Source organism: Varanus komodoensis, unplaced genomic scaffold (assembly GCF_004798865.1).
Source record: "Varanus komodoensis strain SLA01 unplaced genomic scaffold, ASM479886v1 scaffold20_1, whole genome shotgun sequence".
Classification (NCBI taxonomy): Eukaryota; Metazoa; Chordata; class Lepidosauria; order Squamata; family Varanidae; genus Varanus; species Varanus komodoensis.
Genome location: NW_025335587.1, coordinates 19,921,800 through 19,949,720, shown reverse-complemented (window position 1 = coordinate 19,949,720; position 27,921 = coordinate 19,921,800). Strand labels below are relative to the sequence as shown.

Below are 27,921 nucleotides of genomic sequence, written 5' to 3'. Positions count from 1 at the left end.
TCGATAGCGGGCCGGGAAAGGGAATGACACGCTCAAGATGGGGGCGGGCGGCCGAGGCCGCCATCTTGAGTGCGGCGCGCTGCCCTCAGGCTAAGCGACGCCGAGGTTCAGACGGACCAGGGTCGGGTTGGAGCTCGGGCTCGCCTTGCCCGTTTCGGGTTCACGCAGCACCGTCGGCCGGGGTGTGTACTCTGCGCTTTAATGACACGCTGCTTGGAGGGGAGGGGGCGACAGCGGGGGGGGGGTCCTTAAATTTCCCTCCTGGGCTGCAGGGTGCACTGGTGCAGGTGCCTCCTCGGAGGTAAATCCCACTGAAGAAAATGGCGCCTGCCCGCAGGGGAGTGCGGTATGCACGTCGCGCCTTTTCTCCTGTCGGAGGAGTCCAGGAACCTTGCACCCTCCTCCTCCTCCTCCTCCTCTCGGTTTTGCCCTCGCAACAACGGCCCTGTGAGGTAGGCTGGGCCGAGAGTCTGTGGCTGGCCCAAGGTGGGCTCCCTGGCTGACTGGCACAACCAGTGCAATTTGCGCTTGCAGGACACCTGCTGAAACCGACTGGGCGAGCCGATTTAATCCCCACTGAAATTATGAAATCACGGCTAACTTGCCCTCTTGCTCTCATTGGCTGCTACCCCAAGCCTGACTCCAAGTGGGCTTTCAAAATGCTGCTATTCTAGTCTATTTTGTTGATTTTCTTTTATGCCTGTAGGGAAAGTGGAGGTGATGTGGGGGGGGGGAGGGCAGGTTTTATTCTACAGAAAGGCACTTAAAACGACCTGTGCAATAAAGTCCAGTGAAGGCGGTGGGGCTTGATTCCCGAAAAGCCCTGTCTAGGATTGCACAGTGGAAGAAGAGCAAGTCCCTCGATCGTCCACCCGGTCTTCTCCGTGTCCTCCCTGGAGTTAAGTCACGGAGCTCAGTGGCGTGGCTTCGTGACCCCCGAAATGTGCATGCCATGCGTACTGGTCCTGAGCCAGTCCGAACTGGGCCCAACGCTGTCCCCCTTTTCTCTCTCTGCAGGGAGCCCAGACGGCAGGCAATGCAGGCGCCTCCAAAAGCCCCGGACAAGGCGTTGAATCCGGCTGGGCCACCCGGCACGGCCGCATGCGTGCTGGGAATTGACATGGGTACCACATCGGTGAAAGCTGTCTTGGTGGAGGAGACAGCGCAGGGGCCAGTTGTGGTTGCGAGTTGCAGCAAGGACACCCAAGCGAAGGTGGAGAGCCCTGATGCTGGTCCACAGGTGAATTGAGAGGAATTAATGCTTTATTCATAATCAGGATTGCTAGGTGGAGCTTCTACCTTCAGGAGCAGTCTACCAGGGGCTGCATTATGCTGATAAGCAGAGCCAACCTAGCAAAACTACTCTCCTGACTTGGCTTAAAGCTCTCATGACCTGCCAGAGAGCCTCTGAGAGGCATTTTAATCATTTAGAACAAGGAGGAAGCTACAGAAACTTTGAGAAGCCCAAAGGGGTTGTGGGGGGAAAGGGTTGGGCTGAGGAGGTGTGACCCTCCGATTTGGCTGCTGGGCCCGATCCTTTTCATTCCTGCTGTGAGACTGTCCGGGCTGAGCGGCAGCAGCAGACTTAAATTAATGTGTTTTCCCCCCCGCTCCTGTACCTTTGACAACAGTAGATTCGCAAGCAGAAATCCAAGCTTTTTCTAGGACTCAGATAGGAAGTAGGTTCCAGACGCAGAATTGCAAGCAATGGGAGAGGTGGTTGCTAGGCATGGCTGCTCGCGGCTGACTTGCTTTTTCTCTCTGTCTTCCTTCCAAGGGAGATGAGCAAGATGTCCACAAGATTGCAGCTGCTTTGAACAAATGCCTTGCAGACCTCCCGCCGCGAGACCTCGAAAGGGTGTGCCGTATTGGTGTCTCTGGACAAATGCACGGAGTCATGTTCTGGAAAACAGGTCGAGGTAAGATCTGCTTTTCAGAAACATTTTCTAATTTCTTCTCTTGCCTCCTTCCTGCAGATCTATATGGAGGTAACTGTTTTTAAAATTCAACATTAAAAAAACCAGGTTCCCGACTCCAGGTTATATGTTATATGTTTTTAGCATCTGAAATCCTAGTGCCGTAATACAGGCACAACCATATCCAAGTTTAGACAGAAAGGAGTGGGCAACTCCCAGCACACCCCAGCATATCCAGACTTGCATAAATTTGCATCTTAAGGCTGCTTTCACTTAAAAGAAAGAGCATTTCTGTTGTGCTACGATCAGTTTATGCTGCAGCTATGGGTTGTTAAATGCTGGGTGGGTGAAGGTGGCCATATTAATAAACCATGGTTTGTTAACCAGGAGCAACCCAGAAAGCAAGCCCAAGGTTTGTTTTTTGGCTTCTGAACTCTGGGTTGTTTGAACCATGGCTTGTCACTGTGTATGTGCCCAGAATTGCAGGTTGTTTTGCCAGGCTACAGAGATGATGGGCAAGAGTGGTCAAAAACCACAGCCGCATGTGGTATTATAACAGCACTGCAAAACCATTGCAGAAATAGATGGAGGAGGGCAGACACTTCAGGGGCTGATAAAATACACCATGGTTTGTTCAATCATTTCCCAAACACACCTAGGATAGGACAACAAACCATAATCTAAAATCATGGATTAGTATCTTGAGCAAACCGGGCTAGTGTGCATCGTAAGACCAATTTTCTGACCGCATTAGTATGTCCATGTCAGAGATTATCTGGTCCATACTTGCCCTAAGAGATGTGCCACTTGTGTCGTTATTATTTAAAAGCTAACACAATCACAAAAGTGCATTCTATCAGTAGATTGCTTAATTTTCAGTGTCCTGTGGCATCCTGCCAAATCAATAAAAATAAAATGCAATATGTTTTCAAAGTGGAAGCACTTAATTTTTTATATTTCTGATGCCTCAACTCCTTGTTCTTGGCCTAGCAAAATGATGCTCATCATTTCTCCTGCTGCTTGAGTAGATCAGACAGAAAGAAACCACAGTGCTCTTGCTGCACATGAGGATTCTTCCTTGGTTTATTCACTTATGTTAAACGGATCTTTGTGTCTTTTAATGGATTGCTGTTAATGATCTGCCAAAAGCCCATTAGATGCAAAAGACCAGAACAGGGTTGAAAGCTGCTTTTAAAAAGCAGAAGGAAAGAAATGATTTTAAGAAGAAAGAAAAAAAACTTGTGCTAATTTATTTGATGTTTTAAGAGTCAGGCCTTTTCCAAATTACAACCACCTGCAGCTGGGGAAGTTCTTCCCTGAAGTAGGTTGATAAAGCTTGCTTGCTTTTTAATCTTTTTGGGTGGTTATTAAAACCTGGCTTATATCCCCAAACTCTTTTTTCTGTGCCATTGTTGCTTGTGTTGTGTTATACTTCATCTTAATTTTATAGCATTTTTAAAAATCGAGTTGCAATCCTTAATATATTTAACAGTCCCTGAAGTAGGGCCTACGAATTTGTTTCTTAAGATTTTTTTGAATTGTTAGCCGGAAAACTGAGCATGCTTCCAAGCAATGTACAGCATTCTGGTGCCCATCTTTACTTGGGCTCAAGGGGAGGCATTGTAGTTTTGAAGCGCCTTGTGGAAGTAACAATTAACCGGCCACATCCTGATCTCTGCCCTGTGAAAAAGACTTCTCTTTTCTCCAAGGCGTTTTAGGGACGTTCTTCCAGATTCTGTTTTATCTATTTCTGTGCTGTTTTGTATCATATGATTCTCTCAAGTATCTGTATTGTGTTTTAATTGGTTTACTTTTTTATGGGTTAGTTTAGTGTTTTTAGCTGCTTATAATCCACCCAGTAGCTATCGGACAGATTCAAATATGACTAGTAAAAATGATGGATCATGGGTCCTCAAGCTACGGCCCATGGGCCGGATCTGGCCCACCCTGCTGATTTATCCGGCCCGCCTCAGAGCTTTTGGACTCGCTCAGAGAAAACGATCTCCGAGCTGGCGCAGGCGTACTCAGTGGGGAGATGGCCACAATTGCGGTTGTGCTCATGCAGGGAAGACGGGTGCGAAAGCGGTTGTGCTGGGGGGGGGTGACCGCAGTCACACCCGCCTTCCCTGCACGAGCACGCACGCCCCTGCCACCACGGCCTTTCAGCTGGCCCCTGTCGAAAAAGTTTGAGGACCTCCGTGATAGGTGAATGGCAGCGCTTCTGTGCTCCGCAGCTCCAGCTTCTGATCGCGGCTCCAGCACAGTGGACCGAGCAAAGCCCTTGGGTGGGTGTTGTGGTCCCTCTTTTCCTCCCTGTGGCACGGGCTGCTTTGAACAGGTCGCCCTCCGCTACCGACAGCCTTGTCCGTTCCAGGTTGCAAGTGGACGGCGTGTGAATCCGGGCTGAAATTTGAACCGGACGAGGTCAGCCACCTGGTCACGTGGCAGGACGGCCGCTGCTGCGGTCCCTTCCTGTCCTCCCTCCCACAACCGCAGTCACACCTCAGCGTGACCACAGGACACGCCTGTGCCACCATCTACTGGTACTTGAAGAACAGGTACCTCAAACGCTAGTTCGGCTATTCATCGCTCTTCTTTCCTGGGCAGCGGTGGAAGCTCCCAGGGTGGCTTGCAAGCATGGAAACCCTAGAATGCAACATGACGCACAGTATACAAGTTTAAATCTGCAGGACAGAATAGACGCAAAAGTGGAAGCTAGTATCTGGGCAGACGTTTAACATACAGTGAAGGATTTTGTGAACAGAAACTCAGAGCCCGACATCGCCTGGGGAAGTGGGAGGGCCTTCCCAGGGTGCCCGAAAGGTTGCAATGTAGGTGTCAGACCAAGACTTCTGGGACCCTCGTTCTTCATGATTTTCATGTATTGCATTTGTATGCTGCCCCAAAGCCCATAGGGTTCTCTATGAAAATACCTATTCCATACGAATACAGTAATATACAAGAACGAGAAAATACCTATTCCATATGAATACAGTAATATGCTCATTGCGCAACTTCCTGGCCTGAACTGCAGTTTTCTCCTGTGTTAGTCAAAGCAGCCTGGCCCCAGCATGGCGCCTTCTATACAATTTGGGTTCCAAGTCCCATCTGTCCTGGCCAGCACAGCCCATGATCAGGAAAGCTGGGAATTGCGGTTCACAACCTCTGCAGATCCCATGTCACCAGCCCCTGGCTGCTGTTTTTGGACTGCAGCAACACAGGGCCCGCTTCCTGTGCATTAATGGGTTATTTTTCCCCCTGAAAAATCAAGCTGGCCATAAAAATGCAGGTCATGGGCAGCTGCAGGCCGTGCTCTGTTTCTTCTTTGGTAGCCCAGATTTCCTGAAGCCTTACGACGCCGCTGGAACCATCCAGGACTACGTGGTGACCATGCTGTGTGGCCGGGAATGGCCACGGATGTCTGTCCAGAACGCAGCCAGTTGGGGCTACTTCAACACGACGAGTAAATGCTGGAATACAGACATGTAAGTGGAGCTGTGACTCAGGCTGGGCCTCTCGTCTGGGGGAGCCTGCTTTACGGAAAGGAATAATTGATTCATTGCGCCCCTACTCTGAAGTAAGTCCACTTGTGCACAGAGCGGTTTATTTCCAGATACATGGGGGAAGGATTGTTACCTGGTCAAAACGAGGAGAATAGCAGCAGGAATCGATTGGAGAGCTCTGGAACTCCAAAATAGTTGTAAACATTCTTCGTTCGAAGCATCTCGGCTTGTTCTTTGCAGGAGCTGGGGTCCAAGGCCTCTGGCTGGACCTGGACTCCAAGACAGGATGGACTCCCACCACCCTCTGGCAGCGAAGGCAAACTGCTCGCTAGCCCAGCTTGAGGTTGGCGGAAACTGTGTGCGGATCTGCTGAGTTCTCACGTCACTGCTAGCATGGTGTGAGCACAGCACTGTCGTAACAGCAGCTTGTCTTGGAGTTGCTCCTCGGATCTTAACTGCTTGTGGTTTTTGAGTCTTTAGAAAAACTAACGCCAAACGAGGTTCAAGAAAATTCAGAAAGCCTTCACAACGCTTGCACAAACCTTCCCACTTGCCTCCTTATCCCCTTGGGTTGATTTGTGCTGTGTTGCAGTGGTGGTGGAGTCCCTTAAGAAGCCACCGCAGTGGAGTGCCTCTGTTACCCCGATGGGAGTGTGGGACTGCAGCATCCTTTACCTCCTGAGACAGCCTCCTGGCGCCGTTTTGGAATTTTAAAAATGCCGTGCTGGAGTTCAGTAGTCCTTTGCCACCTTCTCCGACGGGACACCCTCCAGCCATGTGAGACTGCAAATCCCATTATCTCTAGGAAGAACGGAGGGCTCCGGTTTCGAGAAGGATAGTGTCTGTTGGATTGTACGGCCAGGAGATGGCTCATTCCATTAGAGGTTTCATAAATGTTTCCCCTTCCCATAATTCGAGCACTGACTTCATGCAAGTATGATCTGCAGGACTCGGCCGGATCTCCTTCACCTGCAAACCCCACTGTGTGTAAGGTCACCTTTCTGCCTTGGCCTGAGCTTACTCACCTGGACCTCTGTCTCTGCTTGCAGCCTCAGAAAAACCCACTTCCCTGTCCATTTGCTTCCTGAAGTGGTTCAGTCCGGAGACCTGGCAGGAGAAACCTGCAGTGTGTGGCACCGGATACCAAAAGGGGCAGAAGTGGGTGCTGCTCTGGGGGATTTCCAGTGCTCTGTCTACTCCAGCATGAGGGAAAAGACTGATGCAGGTATGTGTGTGGACAGCTCGCAGTTCTCGCTTGCCGAGACCCAGAGCTGAATTGCTCCATACACTCTGTGTTTTTATAATTAAAATACTGCAGCTCAGTGGCTCGGGTTCTGTGCCCGAATCGCGTGAGCTCTGCGAACCAAGCATCTTTTCACGAGGTATTCTAGGAATGTCAACGTTGCTTTATATGCATCCAACTAAAATGAAATTCCAGGGGCAAAAATGGATGATTAAAGCAGTTTTATCTCAAACCAAAAAAAAAAACCAAACAAACCCCAAATCAAGAACACTTTGCTTCCTGCAATGCAAGGTATTTCTTAGCTCTGTTCCGATTTTTTGCACATGCTAGTTTTCTAGCACACATGCCCTGGGAACGACGGGCCAAATGCGGCCTCTGCTCTGGACCCACACCTGTTTCCCGCAGCCGCGGAGTGTTGGCCGGTTTCCTGGTTTTGGTGCAGCTTGTCCTCCAACTTTAAAAGGCTGGAAAACCGCAAGAGCAAGGCCAAAAGCACCAGCTCGCTTATCGTGGGTTTGCCCTCTTGCTGCTAGTAAGTCATTTAATCCTTTTAGCTGGTGAAAAAGCTGCACAAAAGCTTGGGAAAAACCGCAAGGCAGCCGGGGTGATGGGAAAGGGTGGGCCCAGTGCGGAAGGGACCGGGGTCTCCACCCCTGCACTCAGCCAAGGACCTGGATTTAACCCCTCGGGCCGGTCCCCCGCTTCCCACCGACCTTCTCCACTTCCTCCTCTCAGTTCTCAACATCGGGACGTCTGCTCAGCTCACCCTCCTGATGCCTTCCGGGTTCAAGCCCGCGCAGACTCCAGACCCCCGCTCGCCTGTGGCCTACTACCCGTACTTCGGTGACAGCTATCTGGCGGTGGCGGCCTCTCTGAACGGCGGAAACGTGATGGCAGCGTTCGTGAGCACGCTCCTCGGCTGGACGGCTGAGCTGGGTAACGCATTTTGGCACGACGGGGCGCTGCGTTGAGGGGCGGACAATCTAGAAGGCACGAGATGCAAGGGAAAGGGGGTGGACAGGGGAGAGCAAGGTCCGCTCGGTCTTTATCGGCTTTTCCACGGAGAGGATCCCTTCAATTTGTGCTCTTCTCCCTTGGGAACCTGTACGGACACCTATGTGAAAGAAGGCTTACCTCTCGCTTCTCAGCGGCTCTGCTCCATCCGCACCCAGCCCTGGTTTTGCTGTGGGAATGGTTTTAAAATAGTTGCATTCCTGATGGGAAGTCGCCCGTGTGCTTCCTTCGGTTTGTCGTGCGTGCCTCAGGCATTTTCGTCCAGCAGCCAAGGGCAACCTACCTTGTACTCACAACAACCCTGCAAGGTAGATCAGGCTGAAGGGCAGGGACGGTCCCAAAGTGACCCAGAGAGCTTCACGGTCGACTGGGACGAGAGCTCTGCTCTCTGTGCCACGCTGACCCCACCTCACCCCCAATCCTCCTTTTTCTTGGCCTTCTGCAGGAGTCCAGGTCTCGGAAACAGACCTCTATTCCCAGGTGATCGAGGCGGCCCTGGCCCAAACCAATTCCGGCCTTGACATCTGCCCGACCATCTTTGGGGAGAGGCACTCGCCAGAGAAGTTGGCCTCCGTGACGGGCATCACGGCCTCCAACCTCTCCCTGGGCCACGTGGCCCGGGCCTTGTGCCGGGGCGTGGTGCGGAACCTGCACGGCATGCTGTCCTCGGAGCGCCTGGAGGAGGCCGGGGCGGCGCGGATCCTGGCGGGCGGCAGCGCCCTGTGCCGCAACGAGGTGATGAGGCAGGAGGTGGAGCGGGCCTTTGCCCTCCCGGTCTCCTACGGGAACGAGGTGGACGCGGCCAGGGGCGCAGCGATGGCCATGCTGGACCGGACGTGAGGCCGCGCCAGCCGCTGGACTGTGGAACCTCTCCCTGCAGGATGCGCAGAAGCCGAAGGATTGGGCGGGGAAGAGGGCCACCCTTGCGGAAGAACCGCAGAGCGCTTGAAGCCACCCGCCCGAAAATTCTAGCTTTGCGAGGCTGCTGGCTTCCCTGAGACTTCCCTTGTAGGAAGTGTGCCTCCCTGGGGCGTAGCGCTTCCCACCAGCCCTGCAAAAGGGCCCCTTCTTCACTAGCAAAGGGGGGAAAGGGGAGCCCGTGGCTGCCTCCCGTGGAAGATTCTTCTGGGCTGATCTCACCTTTCTGCTGCTCACGGGAGCAAGGAGGTGGAGGCCCCCTCGGTGAGGGCATGCAAGGATGGGCCGGACACGCACATGGTAGGCACGTCACGAGTGGAGCTGGCTGGAAGCAGGGGTCAGACTAGATGGCCCCTGCGGCCTCGCTCTGTTTCTGTGTCTCCTTCCTTGCTGGAGCTGACTGCAGTCCTCTCTCGCTCTCAGCCAGCCTTCCCCGCCCAAGGAGCTTCGCTGTGCTTTGGCCTTAGTTCCACGCGGCCCCAGCTGATGCCCACGATACCTGTGGGCTGGGCGTTGGGAGGGTCTTGGGTTGGGGGCGCTGGGCCAGCCTTTGTGGACACGGCTGCAGCCGGGAGCTTGGGGCACTGCCATCCCCTCAAAGGCCAACCGTATTCAGGCCATCTCTGGCATGTAACAGCTGCAGACCTCTCTGTCCAAGAGTGATAATAAAGTCACTCTTTCCACCTCTTTCTTTGGCCTCTCTCCTCGTCTGTCGCGTGCTCGGAGCCTCGTGTTTTTCTTTTGATGCCGTGGCTGATCGGGGCATGGGCCCGTAGGGGCTGAGGTTCAGCTTTGGTCCTTCAGCCCCCCCTGCCCCCCCGAAGGCTGTGCCCCTTGGATCCTCCGCCTGCTGAACCTGACGTCGTTTCCCATCTTTTGTGCCTTTCCCCGCCCGGTCTCAAAAGGTTGAAACGTTTCTCCTGATCGCCTGACCTCTGAGCCAAAGGTGCTTCACCCTCTTGCGCCTTCGTCCACATCCGTGGCTCAGCCACGGTCCCCAGAGCTTCCCCAAGATTGAATTTGGCCCTCAACCCCTGAGGCAAACGAGACTTTTATCATGTGGCTCCCAAGCACGTCCGTTTCAAAATCGGATGCCGAGTTACTGAGCTGTGATGGGAAGCGTGGCCTCGACCCCAGCAGGGGCTTCCCCCTTCCCCGAGAGCGGTTCCCTCGCAGGGGTAGGATTCCCATCAAGGTCACGGTGGTGTGGGGAGGAGAGGAGCTCCCCCGCTTGCAGGATCCCTGCCTGCACCAGGTCCCCATATTATCCGTGGCTTCCGTGCCCAGTGAACGCCGGGGCCGTTGCTCCTTCCGCAGGCCCCTTTCTGAACACTGGGGACCCTGAAGATCTGCCCCTTCTTTCTTCCGCACGATTCCCTCAGCACGATGCCGTCCTCCCCCAATCTGATGTTTGTGTCCTGAGCTCATCGGAAAGCTCTCAACAAATGGACCCTTCATTTCCGTGGCTGCTTCTCTTTCTTTAATTTCTGTTTGCATTATCATGGGGGGTGCTCTTTTTTCTTCCAATTACTTATTCCTCAGAGGACTCTTTGGAAGCATGACTATTTCAGATGGTTTTAGGCGGAAGTCTGGCTGCGGTGGTAGGGCCGTGTTGTCCTGGATTTGAATTGGGCTGTGCAAACTGGCAATGAGGTCAGAATCGCAAGAGGGGCCTGGTTCTTCTTTTTCTTTACAAGCTTGAGAAAATGAGCCAAGCCTGGCAAAGTCCGAAGACCAGCAAAGGGATTGCCCAAAGCCAGGAGTGCGGTCCCTTCATACTTCTGAAGCCAGGGCAATGGGAATCGTCACTTTCCGGCAGAGTCACACTCGGGCAGGGCAGGGGAAATGAAACGGGGTCTCTTGGAAACGGGCCTGGCTGGCTGGAACCCGAGGGCGTGTGTGAAGCCGAGGGTCTCGCCTAAGTTCAGTTGGTTCCCAGTTGGCTGGACTCCTGAACCAGATGTTCAGATTAGTCCGAGAGACTTCACAGGAGGGCCTTCTCTGCAGTGGCACCCCATCTGTGGAATGCGCTCCCCAGAGAGGTCTGCCTGGCGCCGTCGTTATTTGTTTTTGGCCACCAGGCCAAGACCTTTTTATTTAAATGATATTTTAATAGTTATTAATGTTATTTATTGGTTTTAAAATCTTTTAGCCAGGATGAATCCAGATTTTATATGTTCTTGTCAGTATCACTGTTTGTTTATAATGTTGGAAGCCGTCCTGAGGCTTATGCGAATGGGACGGCATACAAAAATTCCAAATAAATAGATGCCGCTCCAACTTCTGCCTTCTCAGGGGATGCCTGGTGAACACAGGGGCGTGCAGATTGGCAAACGAAAAGAAAACTGTTTTGGTCAAAATAGGATATGGCGGCCAGGCTTGGGAGGAAACAACACCACAATATTGTGCTGGGAAGCAGTTGTCACCTCTGCTTGGCATGTGACACTTCTGCAGGCAGCCAGGTAGCCACTGTTGAATGATTCTTTGACCTGGTGGAGTCGCCGTCCCCCCGTGCCGGATGCCGGTGGGCTTCTCAGAGGGAGACCCTGGAGATCCAGCTCCAATAGCTTGAAAGTAATTTTGCGAAGCCCACTGGGTGAGCTTGGCCTAGCCATCCAAGCTCTCTGCCCGGCCTTCCTCACAGGGTTGTTGTGAGGATAAAATAAGAGGCGAAGAACTCACATAGGTGTCCTTATGCTCTTTGTAGGAAGAGTGTGATAATAAAAGTAGTAAGCAAGAACTTCTTAAAACATTAACATAGCCACCCAAGACCCCAAGAAAACCGATAGCCACAATTCAAATGCATCTCTCCCCTCGGATAGGAAATTGCTGCAAACTGGAAAAGAAATCAGTAATACCAAACATGGCAAAGATGATGATTATTTTGTGTTTGTTTGCAAAAAGCTTTGCCGGACTCCTGGGAATAGAAATTGCTTCTGCTTCTGTCTTTTCCATTATTCTATTATTCAAGTCTGGGTTGCTTTTGGCATTGTTGCCTGCCTATCAAAATTGCAGCTGTACGAACCAATCTAGAAGCGAATGAAACGGGGTAGCCACCCCGATTCCCTCCTAGCCAACGCCTAAGAAGTGACAACTTGAACAACTCGCACAGAAGGCTAAAGGTTCGCTGAGCGGAAGCCCGACTCTTGCGAGAACAGTAAGTCCTGCATTTTACCTTTGCTTGGGAAGCTGAGTTTGGATTTTGACTGCTTACCTTTAACTTCAGTGGTTTGTAGAATCTGCCTCATTTGGATACGGTAACCTATCATTCTCACCCGTCTCTTTCACATACGCACACGCAATATGGGAATAATACTGACCCACGTTACAGGGTTGTGGTAAGGTGGGTGTCCTCCAGACCCTTGATCCTGAGGTTAATGGCCAGGAATGCTGGAGATCGTAGTTCCAATCTTCTGGAGGACACCATGCTGGTGGCTTAGAAAAAGTATGCAAGGCACTAGCATTTTTTGAAATGGCGGAGAGTTATTTATTTATCCCATCCACCTGGGAAAAAGAGCTGTGGGGCAGTTATTTTTGAAGATAAAAGTAAAGTAATTTCTTGTCCCTTCAAAACCATTGCTTTGGTACAGTAACCGAGGTGGAGTTCTTTAATTTGTAGGAGAAAAATGAAGCACTTCAGCTGTTGCGCATTATAGAAATGAAAGAAATACTTCTATAGAAATCCATATGGTGTGAATACCCGGCATCTGTGTCCTTAGCATGTCTATATTTATTATTGTGGATAATTTATTATATTATTGTAGTAAGTTGTTGTGCACCACCCAGAGAGCTTCTGGATGGCATAGAAAAGAAAATAATGATGAAGATGATGATAAGAAGTAATGATAACAATCGTAATAATTATAACAACGGCTGCTCAGCCAGTTCTTCCTCCACCTTGCACTCAGTCAAACCGGTGCTGCACACCACAAACACCTGTAGCAAACCTTTCCAGAAACAACCATCAGCACCCCCGGTTTGATTTCTCGGTTCTTCTGAACTGGGTGTGTGGGGAGCCAGCCGCAAAGGGGCTGATCCTGGTAGATTTTGCCCGCTGGATTGCTTGCAACATGGGAGCCCCCTGCGCTGGGGGGGGCAGATTTATCACCCAGCCTGAGGGCCAACACCCCCATCTTAAAGACGTAATGCCTGTCCTTCAGCAGCACGTTTTGTGGAGTATGTGCCGCTTCGCCTGTTCTGTGGGATGCTCTCCTAAAAGCATCGGGACGGACCAGCCCACGAGGGTAACGTTCCGTGTATGGCGGCAAAGCGGTGCCTTGTCCGCAGAAGCTCATGGCTTAGTCTTTGGGGTGACATAAGACCTGTCCCTCCAGGCCTCGCCTGGCAGCCCTCCCGTTCCTTGCTCTTTTTCCTGGTCGCTTTAGACCGGTCCTTAATTCCCAGAGCTTTAGGGTGGGCCTGCGAAGAGCCCGTGTGCTGAAAGGGAGAGAGAGAGTTCCCCTCTTTGGCTTCCAGGCCCCTGGACTCGTCCTTGTTCCCGCGGCCATGTCGGGGATCCTGGGCAAGATGCGGAAACTTGGCAGCTCAGACCTGGAGGAGTCCGAATCCACGGACGACCACACGGACGGCGAGGAGTCGGCGAGCGGCACCCCCAAGGTGGCCAAGCACAACATCTTCATGCGGCGCGCGCGATTCGGCATCGGGGACTGCGAGAAGGACATGGCCCCCATGGACTCTTTCTACCAGGTGGACCACCTGGTCTCCAGCCCCATCATCAAGTTCAGCCTCAGCGTGGAGAGGGGCAGGTGTGAGAACCACTGCGCCAGGTGAGCGGGCCCTGCAGGGGAGAGCACAGGCTTCCCGTCGGGGCCCTCTGCTCCGCGGGTGTGGGGCGGGGGGGGGCGTGCCCACCGCGTCTGGCCAGACTGGGGCCCCAGAGTGGGGATCCGGTGTGTTCCACTGGCTCTGGAGTTCGGCACCCCACGCGTCTTTGGAAACAAAAGGCGATTCTGTGCCGAGACCTTGGCCGGGAGGACTGCAGCTCTGTATCCCACTGTTCCAAGACTGCTGCGCTTGGAAAGAAGGTGGGCAGCCGTGGCGGCAAGGAGACGAGAAGGCAAGCGCGTTTCATCTCCGATCTCAGTAACCCAAAGCCCCTTTCCCTGCAGCAAGCTTCTCTCCAAGGCCTCCCTCGACGTGCGTGCGGAGAAGGCGTGCCGGATCTACGACCGAAGGAGGCTGTTCGATGCCGTGGCCCAGGGAGACCCCAGTGAGCTGGACGACCTGCTGATCTACCTTCTGGAGTCCCTGAAAAGTCTGACCGATGATGAGTTCAAAGGTAAGCCGCCGAGAAGGAAGCCCCTGCGCCGTGCCGTGGTTTTGGAGAGACTGCCCCCATCGCCGGCCCTTTTGAGTCACCAGCGGGAGAGGGTGAGGCACGGGGGCTTCCCAGGTCTTGCTCAGGGACCTTCCAGCCAGAAGAGACCAGTGTGGCACCCCATAGGACCCCCAAGCAGCGCCCCTGTATTGTCCCAGTAGGGGGGAAGCCCAACCAGTAGGACCTTCTGGGAACTGCCCCACTCCAGCCTTCTTCCTGCTTTGATCCTGCTACCCATTGGCCACCAGATCTATCTATCTATTTGCATAAATATATTGCATATGTTTACAAATAAGTTGCAGAGATGTTGTTCTGGGGGCACAGCAGCTTGTCCGCGTAAGGTGATGTGCCGGATCAAAGACCTGGCTGGCCACTCTGCCGTATTCCAAATGCAGCGGGGGCCGAGGGGCTGGCTCCCCAACCCTCCCCCTTGAAAGCAGAGACTCCCGTGGGGCGACGGGACCAGGGCTCTCCTTGTTGAATTTTGTGGGCAGCAGGACACCCTCCGTCGAGTGCTCCCCGACTTCCCGGCTCCTTCTGAGCGGAGCTGAGCAGTTTCTCCTGTGACTTTATGTTGCTTTGCACACTCCCTTTTGTAGCATAAGGGGCTTGTAGATCATAGGATCACAGAAGAGCAGAGCTGGAAGGGGCCCTGAAGGCCATCTAGTCCAGCGCCCTGCTGCTGCAGGACACCACGTCATACCACCCCACTCAGGGAGCTGCCCAGTTCCTTTTTGAGTGTCTCCAGGGTGGGAGAGCCCCCCATCTCTCCAGGCAGCTGGTCCCACTGCCCTATTGCTCTGACCGTGAGGAAGCTTCTCCTGATGCCCAGCCTGAACCTGGGTTATCGCAACTTGAACGGATTGTTCCGTGTCCTGCACTCTGGCATCAGCAAGGAGAGGTCTTGACCTTCCTCTTTGTGGCAGCCTTTGGGGTACTTACCGAGGGATCTCATGTCCCCCCTCAGCCTTCTCTTCTCAAGGCTGGACATGCCCAGTTCTCTCATTCTGGTCTCCGTCTGTGCTTTATATGCGGAGGGGGCTTCTTCTGTCGCCTTTGATGAAACTAGTAACCACTAAGGAAGGGGCTTGTGCGCCTCGTGTGAACGATCCCTCTCCCCCGGAGCGTGAGGGCCCAGGGGTGCCCCGGCCCCGCGTCCGCCGGAATCCATCTGTGCCCCGGGCTCTGCCGCCACAACCGTGTCTTGTGTCCTCCACCCAGAGCCGGACACGGGGAAGACCTGCCTGCTGAAAGCCATGCTGAACCTCCACAACGGCCGGAACGACACCATTCCCCTCCTGCTGGAGATCGCCGAGAAGACGGACAACCTGAAGGAGTTTGTGAACGCCGAGTACACGGACAGCTACTACAAGGGTGAGGGCGGCGAGGGACCGCGGTCGGTGCTGGGGCCGTCAAGGGGAGCCGGGGAGGGGCCCACGCCTCCGCCCTGCCCACGCCGGGGAAGTGGCTCTCGAGCGCCGGACCTCCGACGCAGGGCAGGGGGCCCCTTTCGGCCCGAGGGCGGAGCTGAGTTCCTCAGAAGCTCTTGGAGGCTGGTTCCCCTGGGCGGCGTGTGGCCAGAAATGTGGGCTAAAACTGCCATCCAACGCATGTATTTTCCTACAACCGGTAACTGAGGAAAGCAGCTGCAGAGGAGCCAGGGCAAAACTGGACGGTTGGCAGCTGGCAGGGAAGCAGGAAGTTCAGGGGAACAGGGTGCAGCTGCCGGGGAAACTGGAAGGCCGGACTAGGGTTCGGAGGGGGCTGGATGTGTCTCCCAGCCTGGCCACACACCTGCATCTCAGCTGAGGGCCAAACAAACATTGATCGGCCAGGCTTCCTCAGCCAACCTGGGGCCTTCTGCATGCTTTGGATGGCCACTCCCATCAGCCCCGAGCGGCATGGTCCAGTGGCCAGGGATGGTGGGAGTTGTAGTCTCAGGCGACGGAACGGCCCAAGTTGGAGAAGGCCAGCAGTGCCCTTGGCTGGTTGCCACCGATCAGAAGTCGGGAGTCGGAGCTCTTTCCAGTCTTGCGCGAGGTTCCCAGCCATCTTTTCGCAACTGCCCTCCGGCCGACACCCCCGCAGGTCAGACGGCGCTCCACATCGCCATCGAGAGGCGGAACTTGTACCTGGTGAGCCTGCTGGTCAAGAACGGCGCGGACGTCCACGCGAGAGCCCACGGGGAGTTCTTCCAGAAGATCAAAGGACGGCCCGGGTTCTATTTTGGTAGGTTCCTGCACGTTTCTTCACAAAGCCCTTATCAGTAGAAACTGTTTGGCACTGAAGCCAAAAGTGCAGGCACGGATCAAGAGGTTAACCAGACAGCACAGGAAGCCCTTGGTAAAGAAACAGGCCTTTAACACGCTCCTGAAGCAGGTCTTAATTTTGGAGTGGGGAGGGCATTTCTTAAAATGGGCGCCCCCATGGGGAAGGCCCGTCTCTGGGTTGCCCCAGAGGGCCCCTTGCAGGTCACAGCACCACCAGCCGGGCCTCCTCTGCCCCCTGGTCCCAAATTCAGCGTCCAGCTGCCCCCTGGGACGCTGCCAGGGGCCCCGCTTCGCTTCTGCCTCCCCCAGGTGAGCTGCCCCTCTCCTTGGCTGCCTGCACCAACCAGCTCAACATCGTCAAGTTCCTCCTGGAGAATCCGTACCACCCTGCCAACCTGGCGGCGCAGGACTCCATGGGCAACACCGTCCTGCACGCCCTGGTGGAGATCGCCGACAACACGGAGGACAACACCAAGTTCGTCACCAAGATGTACAACGACATCCTCATCCTGGGAGCCAGGATCGAGCCCACCCTGAGGCTGGAGGACATCGCCAACCGCCGAGGGCTGATGCCGCTCACCCTGGCAGCCAAGACCGGGAAGATACAGGTGGGAGGAGGCAGGTGGGAAGGGGTGGCTCCCCAGGCCTCCAGCTCTCAGGTGCGGGCAGGTGCTTTGCTCCCCAGTCAAAAAAGCGGGTGCTCCTTTCCAGAGGAGTTTCGACAGGCAGGGGGAGCCTGCAGGTGAAACCCGTGCCGGTGGCCGCCCCCCCTTCCCCCCCTGAATTCTGCTTCCGACTCTCGGAATGTGGCGCCCCGTTTCTGCCCCTCTCGCCCCAGGTCTTTGCCTACATCCTCAGGCGAGAGATGAAGGAGCCGGAGTGCCGCCACCTCTCGCGCAAATTCACCGAGTGGGCGTACGGCCCCGTCCATTCCTCGCTCTACGACCTTTCCAGCATCGACACCTGCGAGAAAAACTCTGTCCTGGAGATCATCGCTTACAGCAGTGAGACACCGGTGGGTCGGACGACTCCCCCGGCGAAAGTCCTGCCTCCTGGCCAGGTCACACCTGCAGGGAGGAGTGGAGGCTTAGGGCCCCCCCCATCCTGCCTGCAGCAGGCGGCCCTGTCTCGGGGCCGGGTTGAACCGCACGCCCGTGTCCCTCCCTGGAGGCCCAGCCTGGCCCTTCGGGGTCCCCCAAAGGACTCCCTGTCGCCCACCGGCCAACGGTTCTGCGGTTTCCCAGCGTCTTCCCCGGTCGTCGTGGACGCACCCGGGGCCTCCCCAGCAGCCCCGATGCCGGCGCGGCAAAGCTGGTGGTGGGAACAGGGCATCCCTCTCCCCCCTGCAGAACCGCCACGAGATGCTGCTGGTGGAGCCGCTCAACCAGCTGCTCCAGGACAAGTGGGACCGCTTCGTGAAGCACCTCTTCTACTTCAACTTCGTCGTCTACGCCGCCCACATCCTCATCCTCACCATGGCTGCCTACCACAGGCCCACGAGGAGGCACGGGAAGGTGGCTGAGCTCCCCCTAGACCTCCCCCCCCATCCTCGGGCTCCGGAAGCGTTGGCGCGTCCCTCTCGGAGTCCAGACTCCGGCGCTGCCCTCCCTGACCGCAGCCTCTCGCCTGCAGCCTCCCTTCGCGTTCCATCACACGACCGACGAGTATCTGCGGGTCACCGGGGAGCTGCTGAGTGTCCTGGGGGGCGTCTATTTCTTTTTCAGAGGGGTAAGGCCTTGGCGGAGTTCCTCCTCTTAGCGCCAGAAAGGTGGTGCAGTTGTACCTGCGCACGGGCACACACGTTCGAGGAAGCCCCAGCGAGCTTGACGGCTCGACCAAAATCGCTCCGGGTGGCCCTTTGGTGGCTGCTGGAGTTCTCCTTTTTGGTCCTCCTCTTCGGGCCCCCAGGGGTGCTTCTTACCTGTCTGGCCCTAATTCCATTGGTGGAGATCGGTGTGGGCGGGGGAAACATGCCAGCCATGATAGGTTGAAGCCAGTGGTGGGCGAGGCCAGACTCAGAGGTGGGCAGGACCAGACCTTGTCTCTCAGCCGCCCCCTTTCTTGCCTGTCTGTCTGTCTGTCTAAAACTTTTCTGCATCATCCCTTCACAGACGTCTTGGGACAGTTTACAACAAATTAAAAAATAGAAATAATAGAAATAGGATAAGTGCTTCTCGGTGCCTTTCCCTCTCTTTGAACCACCCCATTTTCTTCCTCTGTCATCCCCTTCTGATTCCCCGTGCCTCTTTCTCTCTTTGCTGTTTGCTCTTCCTGTGTGCCACCCCCTTTTCTCTCGCTCCCCCCATACCAGGTGGGCTGCCAGGGAAAGGGGCAAACTTCGCTCTCGCCGCAGGGGGGATGGAGGGCCTGCAGGGGCCCTTTGAAACCAAGCTGAGCACAGGAACTGGTTGGCTTCTTATTTCATGGCAGCATCAGGAGGAGGAGGAGGAGGAGCGGTCCTCCCCCTCCATGCTGCCCCTCTTCCTCCTCGCTTATGGCAACGGTCCAGCTGCCAAGCACCCCAGAGCCCTCTTGCTTCTGGGCCTCAGGGCTCTGAAGCGTTACTCTCATGGGTAGCGGTTCTCTGGGGCAGCCAAGTATCCTTGCCGGCCACTTGAGACCCTTTTCGCTTTACATGCCAGGGAGCGAATCTCAGATCTCTGCTACAGAGCTGTTCCTGTCTTGGTTGGGGGAGGAGAGATGCATCTCTCCCTGCAAGGAAAGGACAATGTTTTGCATAAACTTACACGCATGGATGCAAACTCAGAAATAATTATTAGGATGAAATAGAAATGCCTGCCATCCCCCGTCACGTGGAGGACCTGTCCAGGGGAGCCTCGGTCTCGTTCTGCCTCCGCTGCCCCTCTGGAAGCGCTTCTCCTGCTCCCCACAGACAGACCCCCCCTCAGCCCTCTCCTCCCTGCCCGGCTTTTGCAGATCAAATATTTCCACCAGAGACGCCCGTCCCTGAAGGCCATCTTCACTGACAGCTACAGCGAGCTCCTTTTGTAAGCATCACGCCGTCGGATTTTTTTCAGGTGGGGTTGAGTGCGGAAGCTGGGCTGGCTTGTCGCGACACATCGCTCAGTTTAATGCTTTGCTGGCCGCCTCCGGCCGGACAGACAGGCGATGGCCATCCTCCGTCGTGCTTCTTGGCCAGCGTCGTCTCGCGATGCATGCAGCTCCCTCGCAGGGAACGCTCTTGTCGCGGGCTAGAATCAGGCGGGGCCTTTTGGGGGTGTTCCGGAGCCCAGCCGGGTGCAGGCGCCGTCTGGAGACCTCCAGCAAAGGGGAGCCCCCTCCCCTCTAGGCAGGGGAGTCCGCCACTCTGAGCTCTCCCTTCCGCCTGGGCCGGGCATCCATTCTGGCCCCTCGGTCCTGCTTCTGGGCCTGTCCTCCTCTACCCCTGACCTTCCCCTGCTTGCCTCCCGCAGCTTCATCCACTCGGTCCTCCTCCTGGGCTCGGCGGTGCTGTACTTCAGCCGGCAGGAACTGTACGTTGTCTTCATGGTGTTCGCCCTGGCGCTGGGCTGGACCAACTTGCTGTACTACACCCGCGGCTTCCAGCAGATGGGCATCTACTCCGTGATGCTGGAGAAGGTGGGCACGGGACCCGGCCCGGCGGGCCTCCCAAGCACCGTGGCTCGGACGGCTCGGCCCCGTTCGCTGTGCAGGCGAGAGCTGCTGGTGCCGCGGGACTTTCACAGCGCTGGCTGCCCCCAGCAGGGGACGGGGGGCAGAGCCAACGCCAGGAAGCCACCCGAGGGCAGTGGAAAGGGGGCAGGAAGGAGGTTTGGCCTACTCGGTGAAGACTCGAGGAAGCCAGATTTAACCAGGCACTTTGGGCACACAAACCCCAAGATCGGCTCCGCATCGTCAGCAGAGCCGCCTTCCCCAACACGGTGCCCGCTGGATATTTTGGGTGATGACTCCCATCGGCCTCACTGCTTGCCAGGCTGGCTGGGGCTCTTGGGAGCTGTAGTCCCAAGCATCCTGGGGGGGTGCCATGGGGAGGAAAGTTCCAGGGGAAGGCTTCGCCAAGCTTGGGGTGGGGGGTGGAGGGGCCGGGCCACGAGGCAAAGGCAGTGACGGTCTTCCCCGCATCCCACCTCCTCTGCTCTCAGATGATGCTGCGGGACCTGTGCCGCTTCATCGTCGTGTACCTGCTTTTCCACCTGGGCTTCTCGACAGGTAACCGGCTGAGGGGCTGGCTGGATTTCTGGCGGGGGGGAGGGCAGAGGTGGCCGCATGGGGAGGGGAGGGGAGGCCTGTGGCGCTGCGAAGGTTGGACGGGGCCACTTGTGCGCCTCCCCAGCCTCGCGCAGGTGGGAATCGCCCCTTTGTCTGATACGGCAAAGCACTGGCAGATTTACTGAGCGGCTGCCCAGGTGCTGGGCATCAGGTGTGAGTGGAGCTGCCCCCTCCTGGCTTCCCAGAAGGCCACAGTCCCTTCATGTGTGTGTGGGGGGGTCTCCCCACAGCGTGGAAGCGGCAATCCTGCTGACCTCCCCTTCCGCCTTTCCAGTAGGCAGGGCTGGCGTGCGAAGTCTCCTGGTAGAAGAGACTTCACTGCAGGTTTCAAGCACTCATCAAAACCCCTGTGGATTAATTACGCACTTCCAAAGCAGACAGGCAGCGAGACATAAGCACTTCCTCTTTTATTACCCTCCATGAAAGCTAGCCCCCCTTTCTGGACACAGCCCTCCCCACGGCTCAGGCACAGCGCAAACCCTTAATTTTTTTGCTTACGTTTTGTATCGTTAAACCGTCCCGAGACTTTGCTAATGGGGCAGTCTACAAAACCTCCAACTAAATAATCGGTACATAAAATACAAATAAACAAACACAACTGGATTTGCTGCTGTGATTTCCAGCCGCCCGGCAAGGATTTCCCAGAATGGAAGCAATGGGAAATTCTTTTCCCGCCCCACTGCTTGGGGATGATGGGAGCTGCCCACCCCCCGATGCATGGGCAGGCAGCTCCCATCAGCCCCAGGCAGCAAACCCGTTGCGGGGTGGTGGGCGTTGCAGTCCAGTGCTTCTCGAGCACGCCGGCTTGGCGTGCGGGGCAGCGAGGGCCCGGCTCACGCGCCTGCCCGGTCGTTCTCAGCCGTGGTGACCCTGATCGAGGAGGAGGATGTGCAGAACGAGCTGAACCAGACAGGCAGCCAGTGCTGCTCCTGCCAGGTGAGACGCTGCCTCTCCTACAACAACCTCTACTCCACCTGCCTGGAGCTCTTCAAGTTCACCATCGGCATGGGCAACCTGGAGTTCACCGAGAACTGCTACTTCAAGTCCATCTTCGTCAGCCTGCTGATCGTCTACGTCATCCTCACCTACATCCTCCTCCTGAACATGCTCATCGCCCTGATGGGCGAGACCGTCAACAAGATCGCCCAGGAGAGCAAGAGCATCTGGAAGCTCCAGGTGGGCCCCGGCCGGAGCACCTCTCGGGGGGACGGTCCCTGCCACCTCCAGGCAAGGGCTGGAGCGTGCTCCCCAGAGAGGTTCGCGGGGCGCCCCCAGGGTCCCCAAGAGGCTGAGGCTTGGCTGAGGCTTAACCCTGGCCATAACCTACTTCCCCGGGCGGCGGGTTGTTTGGTGAGTCCTTACCTGTTGTGTCGCTTTCCCAGCCCTCGAAGCTGGACGCCCTTCCCCTGAGGACTAGCGACTGGCAGGAAGAGCCGGAAGCTCAAATGTCCCAGTATCCAGGCCGTGCCCCTTCCCTGGGCTCCTCGGTGCTCGCGTTTGGTTGCCGCGCTGCAAGAGTGCCCCCACTTGCTAGAGCGTCCCCCGAGACAGGATCTCACCCGGGCGCTTGCCCTTTTCTGGCCGACTGACCCACAGAGAGACCTGCCCCTCTCCCCTCCCCCGCGGCTCTCCTTTCGCCCGCAGCGTGCCATCACCATCCTGAACATCGAGAACAGCTACTGGAGGTGCATCGTCGACCCCTTCCGTTCCGGGAAGCAGGTCCTGGTGGGCACCACCCCTGACGGCAAGGACGATTACCGCTGGTGCTTCAGGTGCATCCGACCTTTCCTCCGTTGGGCCTCTGTTCTCCTGCCCCTTCTGGTTTGGAAAAGCATGGGGTTTATTCTGGTGTTTTTTTCCAGGAGTTGGCTCATGCAGAATTGATTAAAAAAACCAAACGGACTTCTCAGGCCTCCTCACAGCCCAATCGTGGCCGCAGGGTTTTTCTCCCAGAGTGCTCTGCTTGCATGGGTTGCCCAGAGCCGGACACTTTCAGAGGGGTGGGTCCCTGGGCTCGGGTAACGCCCAAAAGAGGCTTTACCTTTTTCCCCCTGCGCAGGGTGGACGAGGTCAACTGGTCCACCTGGAACACCAACCTGGGCATCATCAACGAAGACCCGGGTGGATACAGCGAGGAGCTGAAGCGGAACCTGAGCTTTTCGTTCAAGTCTGGCAGAGGTGAGGGTGTTTCAGACGTTCAGGGGGCCAGTCTGTATCGCCATCTCCACAATCGGACTGCAGGGAGACCAGAGACCCACTTAAAAAGACATGGGGACTGGGGAAGCCAATTTCCTGTGGCAGGGAGTTCCGCAGGGACGGGGCCAGCACTGGAAAGGTGGTACCCAAGAAAGAGCTCATGTGAAATCATGAGCATTCTCGAAAACCTGGATTTTGGGGAGCCTCTGCCATGGAAAGGGGGGTTAAAGGATGGAGAGAGGGGTTCCCAAGGGCTGGGATCTAGGCCTGGGCTAGATGGACATGGACCCAGCCTGGCTCTTCCTGTGTTCTTAAGAGGATCCATGCTAAAAGCGCCACTGCCCCAGTTTCAGGGAAAAACTGGAAGACCCTCGTCCCAATTCTGAGAGACGGAAAGCGAGAAGGTTCACTGAAACCCATTTCGGAAGACAACATGGATTCGGAAGAGCAGGGAGTCCGGAAGAAGTCTCTCCCCAAGTTGGTCTCCTTTCATGTCTGCCCTCCCACCTTTCTTTCGTGGTGGTTTTCTTACAGAATCCCCCCCACCCCCCACCCCAAGGGTCTGGCGTTGGATAAAATACTCTAAGCTTGCTTTGCACATGACCTGATGGGCGAAAAGGTGTAGCTAACAGTAACAAACGCAATTTTAAAATGTAAAAAAAATTCCAAACCCTAGAGAAAACAAATTCAACCCTAGTCACAAAAACAGACTGAAAACACGAATAAAAAACCTTCAGAACTATGCAGACACAATCCGATGCATTCTTGAACATTGAAAAAGGGGTCATGCAATCGGGCTGTGCTGCGGGTTGTAAGACTTTGTCTGTCTGAACCTGCATAGGATTAGATCCTAAAAGAAATACACATGGGAGTTGTAGTCCACGATACCTGGAGGACACCCAGCTGCAGCTAGGTTCTTCCAGAGCAGTTTCTTCAAACATTCTGAGTTCTGATTTCCATACTGACTGGAGAGAAGGGATATGTAACTATATCTATACGTGTATATCTATAGGTATAAGATATGTGATACAATTTTAAAATATTTATTTTAATATTAAATATATTGAACTTAATGAGTAGTGGATGTGATTATGAAACAGTTATTTAATATTCGTATTCAATATAATTCACATATGACATCAGAACATTTTTATTATATACATATGTATGTTAATGCTATATATATTGGTATGTAAGTGTACAAATCTGATTTTTTTCCCTTCTCTTTTACAGCCCTGTCTTATGATTTTTGGATGTGTGAACTGTTGGAAGATGCCGTGCGAGTTCACGAATTTGCAGCGCTTCTGTCTTTCGTGGTGAACCGTGTGAGTGTTAAGCCAGCAGGCCTAATATGTCCTGCCATCTGTCTAGCAGATTATTTTCTGTCCTGGATTTTAGCCCGCCGAACTGACTTAAAATCGCCACGGGCCCGCCTCCTCTCCTCACTGTGCCTGCCCAGCGGGTGGGTGGACTGGGGCTTCAGCCGCAAGTTGCAGCTGGAAGAGGCTGTCGAAAGGAACAGTTGCCTAAATGCTCAGAATGAAAACGCCAATCCAAATCGGAAGATAATTCTGTAAAAGCGCTTTCTCGGCCCGGGCCAGTGCATGATTACTGGGAATCGGGCCTTCCCCACGTTCAGCCATGTTTGCTCCCAGGCAGAGACAACTCCGCAAGGCTCTGCCAGTGTTGCTCGCAGCCAGTTGAATGTCTGTCCCCACCCATTTCAGTCTGTCTTACTGTTACGTGTTTGAACCATGGGCCATGTTTTCTGAACTCAGTCTCTATCAGGGACCAAATTCAGGTAACCCATAAACTCACCCTCTGAACTGAGAGGCAGGTTGTCTTTGAATCTTGGGTTGTTGACGTCTCATGTTGTCTGAACTCAGCTGCACTAACCAAACATGACTTGCTAACCGAACAACCTGTGGCTTGTTGCTGGGTTGTGAACTGTGGGTTAACATGTCATGGTTTGTTCGCAAGGCTGACTTCAGACAAAGCACTAATGTGCATTTCAAGAAGAGACCTTGGTTCGGCCCCAACTCAAGCTCATCCCCTCCTCCGGGAACCAATTGGATACTTTTGGAAAAAAAACCTAGACCTTTTAAAGCCAGTGTTTTAATCTGCGATCTTGCTTTATGGCACTATTTGTTTTAATGTACTGCTTTGAGACATTGAGACAACTGGATTTAGGTTTTTTAATTGTTTTCAATTCCATCAAAGCCTTCCTGGAAAAGTTTTAATGGTTTTAATGTGTGGGCTATAAAAGAGATATATAAGAAATACTGATGTGGGAACCATCTGGTGGTGCCAAGCTAATGGAGGTCAGTTAATCTGAAACGGGAGCAGAAAACTGGGTCGGAGGAGGCCATTGTGTGGTTACACCCCTAATTCTCCTCTCCCACGTCCCACAAATGAACGATTCTCTTTCTGGTAATGCTGCTGTCCCACAGTGAAAATGTAGCACTTGTAATTTCCATGTTTCAGTGTGAATCTGTCTGAAGCTTGTGCGTGTGTGCACCAGTGAGAAAGCGCAAACAACATTTTGTGTCTTGCTTGGTTAATATTGGATGCACATAAGTACCATACCCAAAAGGTAAAGGATGTTTAATTAAACATGCATGATTGAAAGAAAATGACTTTTAAAAACTCCCAAGTTTTTGATTCACAGAAATACATCAAAAGGGTTCATTCCACATTGGTGCATGTCTGTGCTTTCCTGCCAACCTTGCAGTTCGAAAGCATGCAAATGCAAGTAGATGAAAAGGTGCCACTTTGGTGGGCAGGTAACAGCGTTCCGTGCACTTTGGTGTTTAGTCATGCCGGCCCTGTGACCACGGAGACCGTCTGGGGACAAACGCTGGCTCCCTCGGCTGGGAAACGGAGATGAGCACCTCCCCCTGGGGTCAGGCACGGCTGGACTTAATGTCAAGGGGAAACTTTACCTTGATGCTTTCTTACGGGATCCTGTGGATTTTCTGGAAGCACGCTAAATGCATCCATCCATAAGAATCCTTAGGCCCCAAATGTGTTTTGCTTGCCTGCCTGCTCACACATACTACAGCTGGTCATTTACCACCTCCGTGGCCTCAAGGAGAGCGAGAACTAACTCTCATTCAATTAAAAATTTAAAAAACCCAGCAATGTTGGTGTCCGATCACCTACGGGCGATTCTGACTCACCACAGGCGATGAGGCCGTTTCTATTTACCAGGCTGGTCCACATAATCACATCTTCTCCCCAGCATTTTGGGGATTTAAATTTTCAGAACTCAGGCATTCATGTTAGCTGGGGAATAGCCACCATCCCTGCCTGATCAAAACCAGAGGACAGTGCTTGGCTCCAGAGCACTGAGACAGGGCGGTTGCTCCCGTACGGGACAGTCTGTAGCCGTCGTCTCCACGCAAATTTAAGTACTTGTTTGCACCTTGGCTGGAGCAAAGGGTGGAGATGTCAGGCTTTCGTGGGGTGTCAAAACCTACATTGGAACCCAAGTTAGTGGCCGCTTGGAGCCGCTTTTGAAACGAGATACCTGGCATGGGGGACGGCATACGAACGGTTTAAATAAGATAAATAAAAATAAATGTTTTGCATGCTTCTTCAGACCAGTTCCTTCTCAGGGACGGCTTCCCCAGTGACTGTCCCTCCCAGGATTCTCAGAAATTCTTTGACAGCACCCGGAGGCATGAGCCCAAAAGCGTCTCCCCTGCCCGACTTGAAGAACCAGATTTTCATTCATCAGCTCTGCCTCATGGAAGTGTTGCCGGCCTCACCTCACCCGTGCCTGTTTGATGGAGATCATCCCTGAACGGAAGTCAGGATGGACGTGCCTTTTCCAGCCCTGACTAATGGGCCATTCACAGCGAAGAGTGGGACCAAAACTCCACTTCATGGGGCTTACGTAACATTTCCTCTTTTTCCTTAAAAGGATGTGGCTGGGAATAGGGAAAGCCGGGCTGTTTAACACACGCCGGATTCTGCTCGGAAGTCCGTTTTCCTCTTTGCTTCCAATTTTGTCTGTGTTTCCTCTCATTCAGAGTTCAGAAAGGGCAAGTTTCTGCCTGTGTTTTTTCTATCTCATCCATGTATCTTCGTATTTATATACTGCCCCATTTCCCCCCCAAAATGCACCGTTTTCCCCTACTGACTCGAATCATGAAAAGGCAGTTTAATTTTTGAACAATGCTCATTTGAGGCATTTCAGAGGGGAAACCCCCAGTTTCCAAATGTGATTGCGAGTTTGGGAACGTGTGAGATTTGAGGGGCAGGACGTGCGGGCACTGAGATGGCGAGCAGGGCAAATTCTGACAATTTGTGAACGAAATTTGCATGGAGAGTGGAGTCCGCAGCAGCTCAGACTTTGAGGTTTAAGGTCCACAGAGAAGACCCTGTCCTGGTGATAAAAGGCCCTGCCGGATCAGACCCAAAGTCCATCCAGTGCGGCACACAAGACGGCAAACCAGCTGCTCACAGGATCCCCCAGCCAGGCTGAGCACAAGACCTCCTCCTTCCCAGGATCCTCAGCACTTGGGGCGTTCAGGTGCTCCTGGGAAAGGCGGTCGCACGTGGCCAGCAAGGCTAGTAGCCAGAGAGCCTCTTCCTCCTCGAATCTGGCCAGTCCCCCTTTGAAGTCATCCAGACTGGTGCAGGTTTTATCTTGTTCTGCTTGCCACTAGTTGTTAAACCTTAGGAGAAGTGATTCAACCTTTAGAAAGACAGAAAAACTGTGGAGACGCCAGGGGATCCTAAAGTGCTCAGTGGCTAAGGAAATGGGGAACAATTCGGCAGAAGGCCTACGCACCTGAAGACCCCCATGAGGGCTGGAGTTAACCCTTGGTCCTGAGGTTCTGTCTCCTCATCAAATGGAGATAATCAGACCGGCCTACCTTATAGGGCTGGTCTCTCGCAACTTCTGAAGGTAGAATATTCCAAGTTAGCAGGTGACTCCAGATCAACGGGACTCCTTATCCATTGCAGCCGTTCTTCTGAGCTTTCTAGCAGTCTTCCATTGGTGATGGAATGTGGCTCCAAGGGATCGCTCTGGGAGCTCAGGATAAAAGCTGCCTTGTATTAGGAGCACCGCTGACATAGGAATCGCCCGCTTCCCCCGTTGCTACTCTTATTAGGGTGGGAAATTAATTGGCCTGGCCCGGCCCTGAAAAATACAACCAGCAATATCTAATGGAGAGCTTTCTTTGATTGCAATGTTCCGCTTTACCAACGAAAGGGAGAAAAAAAAAAAAAGGAAAAAGAATTGAATGATGCAAGCTTTCGC

At 54.2% G+C, this 27,921-nt stretch overlaps 2 protein-coding genes across 6 annotated transcripts; both read left to right on the top strand.

Moving 5' to 3' along the window:
- Positions 1-105: 105 nt before the first annotated feature.
- Positions 106-9,281, top strand: SHPK (sedoheptulokinase). The gene is made up of 8 exons (XM_044430380.1): positions 106-182; positions 1,018-1,240; positions 1,778-1,919; positions 4,291-4,474; positions 5,249-5,401; positions 6,469-6,644; positions 7,398-7,598; positions 8,122-9,281. The coding sequence occupies exons 2-8, from the start codon at positions 1,037-1,039 to the stop codon at positions 8,514-8,516; spliced, it is 1,455 nt and encodes a 484-aa protein (XP_044286315.1). The 5' UTR covers positions 106-182; positions 1,018-1,036; the 3' UTR covers positions 8,517-9,281.
- Positions 8,830-27,868, top strand: TRPV1 (transient receptor potential cation channel subfamily V member 1). Of its 5 annotated transcripts, XM_044430369.1 has the most exons (17): positions 8,830-8,894; positions 11,610-11,751; positions 13,071-13,381; positions 13,724-13,893; positions 15,154-15,306; positions 16,021-16,161; positions 16,512-16,810; positions 17,041-17,217; positions 17,552-17,716; positions 17,835-17,930; positions 19,140-19,210; positions 19,637-19,802; positions 20,327-20,393; positions 21,313-21,629; positions 22,098-22,225; positions 22,513-22,631; positions 23,883-25,285. In XM_044430369.1, exons 3-17 carry the CDS (start codon positions 13,101-13,103, stop codon positions 24,224-24,226), a joined length of 2,694 nt encoding a protein of 897 aa, XP_044286304.1. In that variant the 5' UTR covers positions 8,830-8,894; positions 11,610-11,751; positions 13,071-13,100; the 3' UTR covers positions 24,227-25,285. The 5 variants fall into 5 exon arrangements, with proteins under 5 accessions (XP_044286304.1, XP_044286305.1, XP_044286306.1 ...); XM_044430370.1 differs by lacking the exon at positions 8,830-8,894 and adding an exon at positions 26,251-27,868 and having other exon boundaries at positions 10,804-13,381; positions 23,883-23,974; XM_044430371.1 differs by lacking the exon at positions 8,830-8,894 and adding an exon at positions 22,997-23,126 and having other exon boundaries at positions 10,804-13,381; positions 23,883-24,042.
- The last annotated feature ends 53 nt before the right edge of the window (positions 27,869-27,921 follow it).

Bases quoted from the DNA above. Each gene is read 5' to 3' on its own strand.
- TRPV1 (XM_044430369.1), top strand. From the start codon at position 13,101: ATGTCGGGGATCCTGGGCAAGATGCGGAAACTTGGCAGCTCAGACCTG. The intron at 13,894-15,153 runs GTAAGCCGCCGA...TCCTCCACCCAG, and splicing joins GACCGATGATGAGTTCAAAG to AGCCGGACACGGGGAAGACC. The intron at 15,307-16,020 runs GTGAGGGCGGCG...ACACCCCCGCAG, and splicing joins CACGGACAGCTACTACAAGG to GTCAGACGGCGCTCCACATC.
- SHPK (XM_044430380.1), top strand. From the start codon at position 1,037: ATGCAGGCGCCTCCAAAAGCCCCGGACAAGGCGTTGAATCCGGCTGGG. The intron at 1,920-4,290 runs GTAAGATCTGCT...TGTCCGTTCCAG, and splicing joins GTTCTGGAAAACAGGTCGAG to GTTGCAAGTGGACGGCGTGT. The intron at 5,402-6,468 runs GTAAGTGGAGCT...CTCTGCTTGCAG, and splicing joins AAATGCTGGAATACAGACAT to CCTCAGAAAAACCCACTTCC.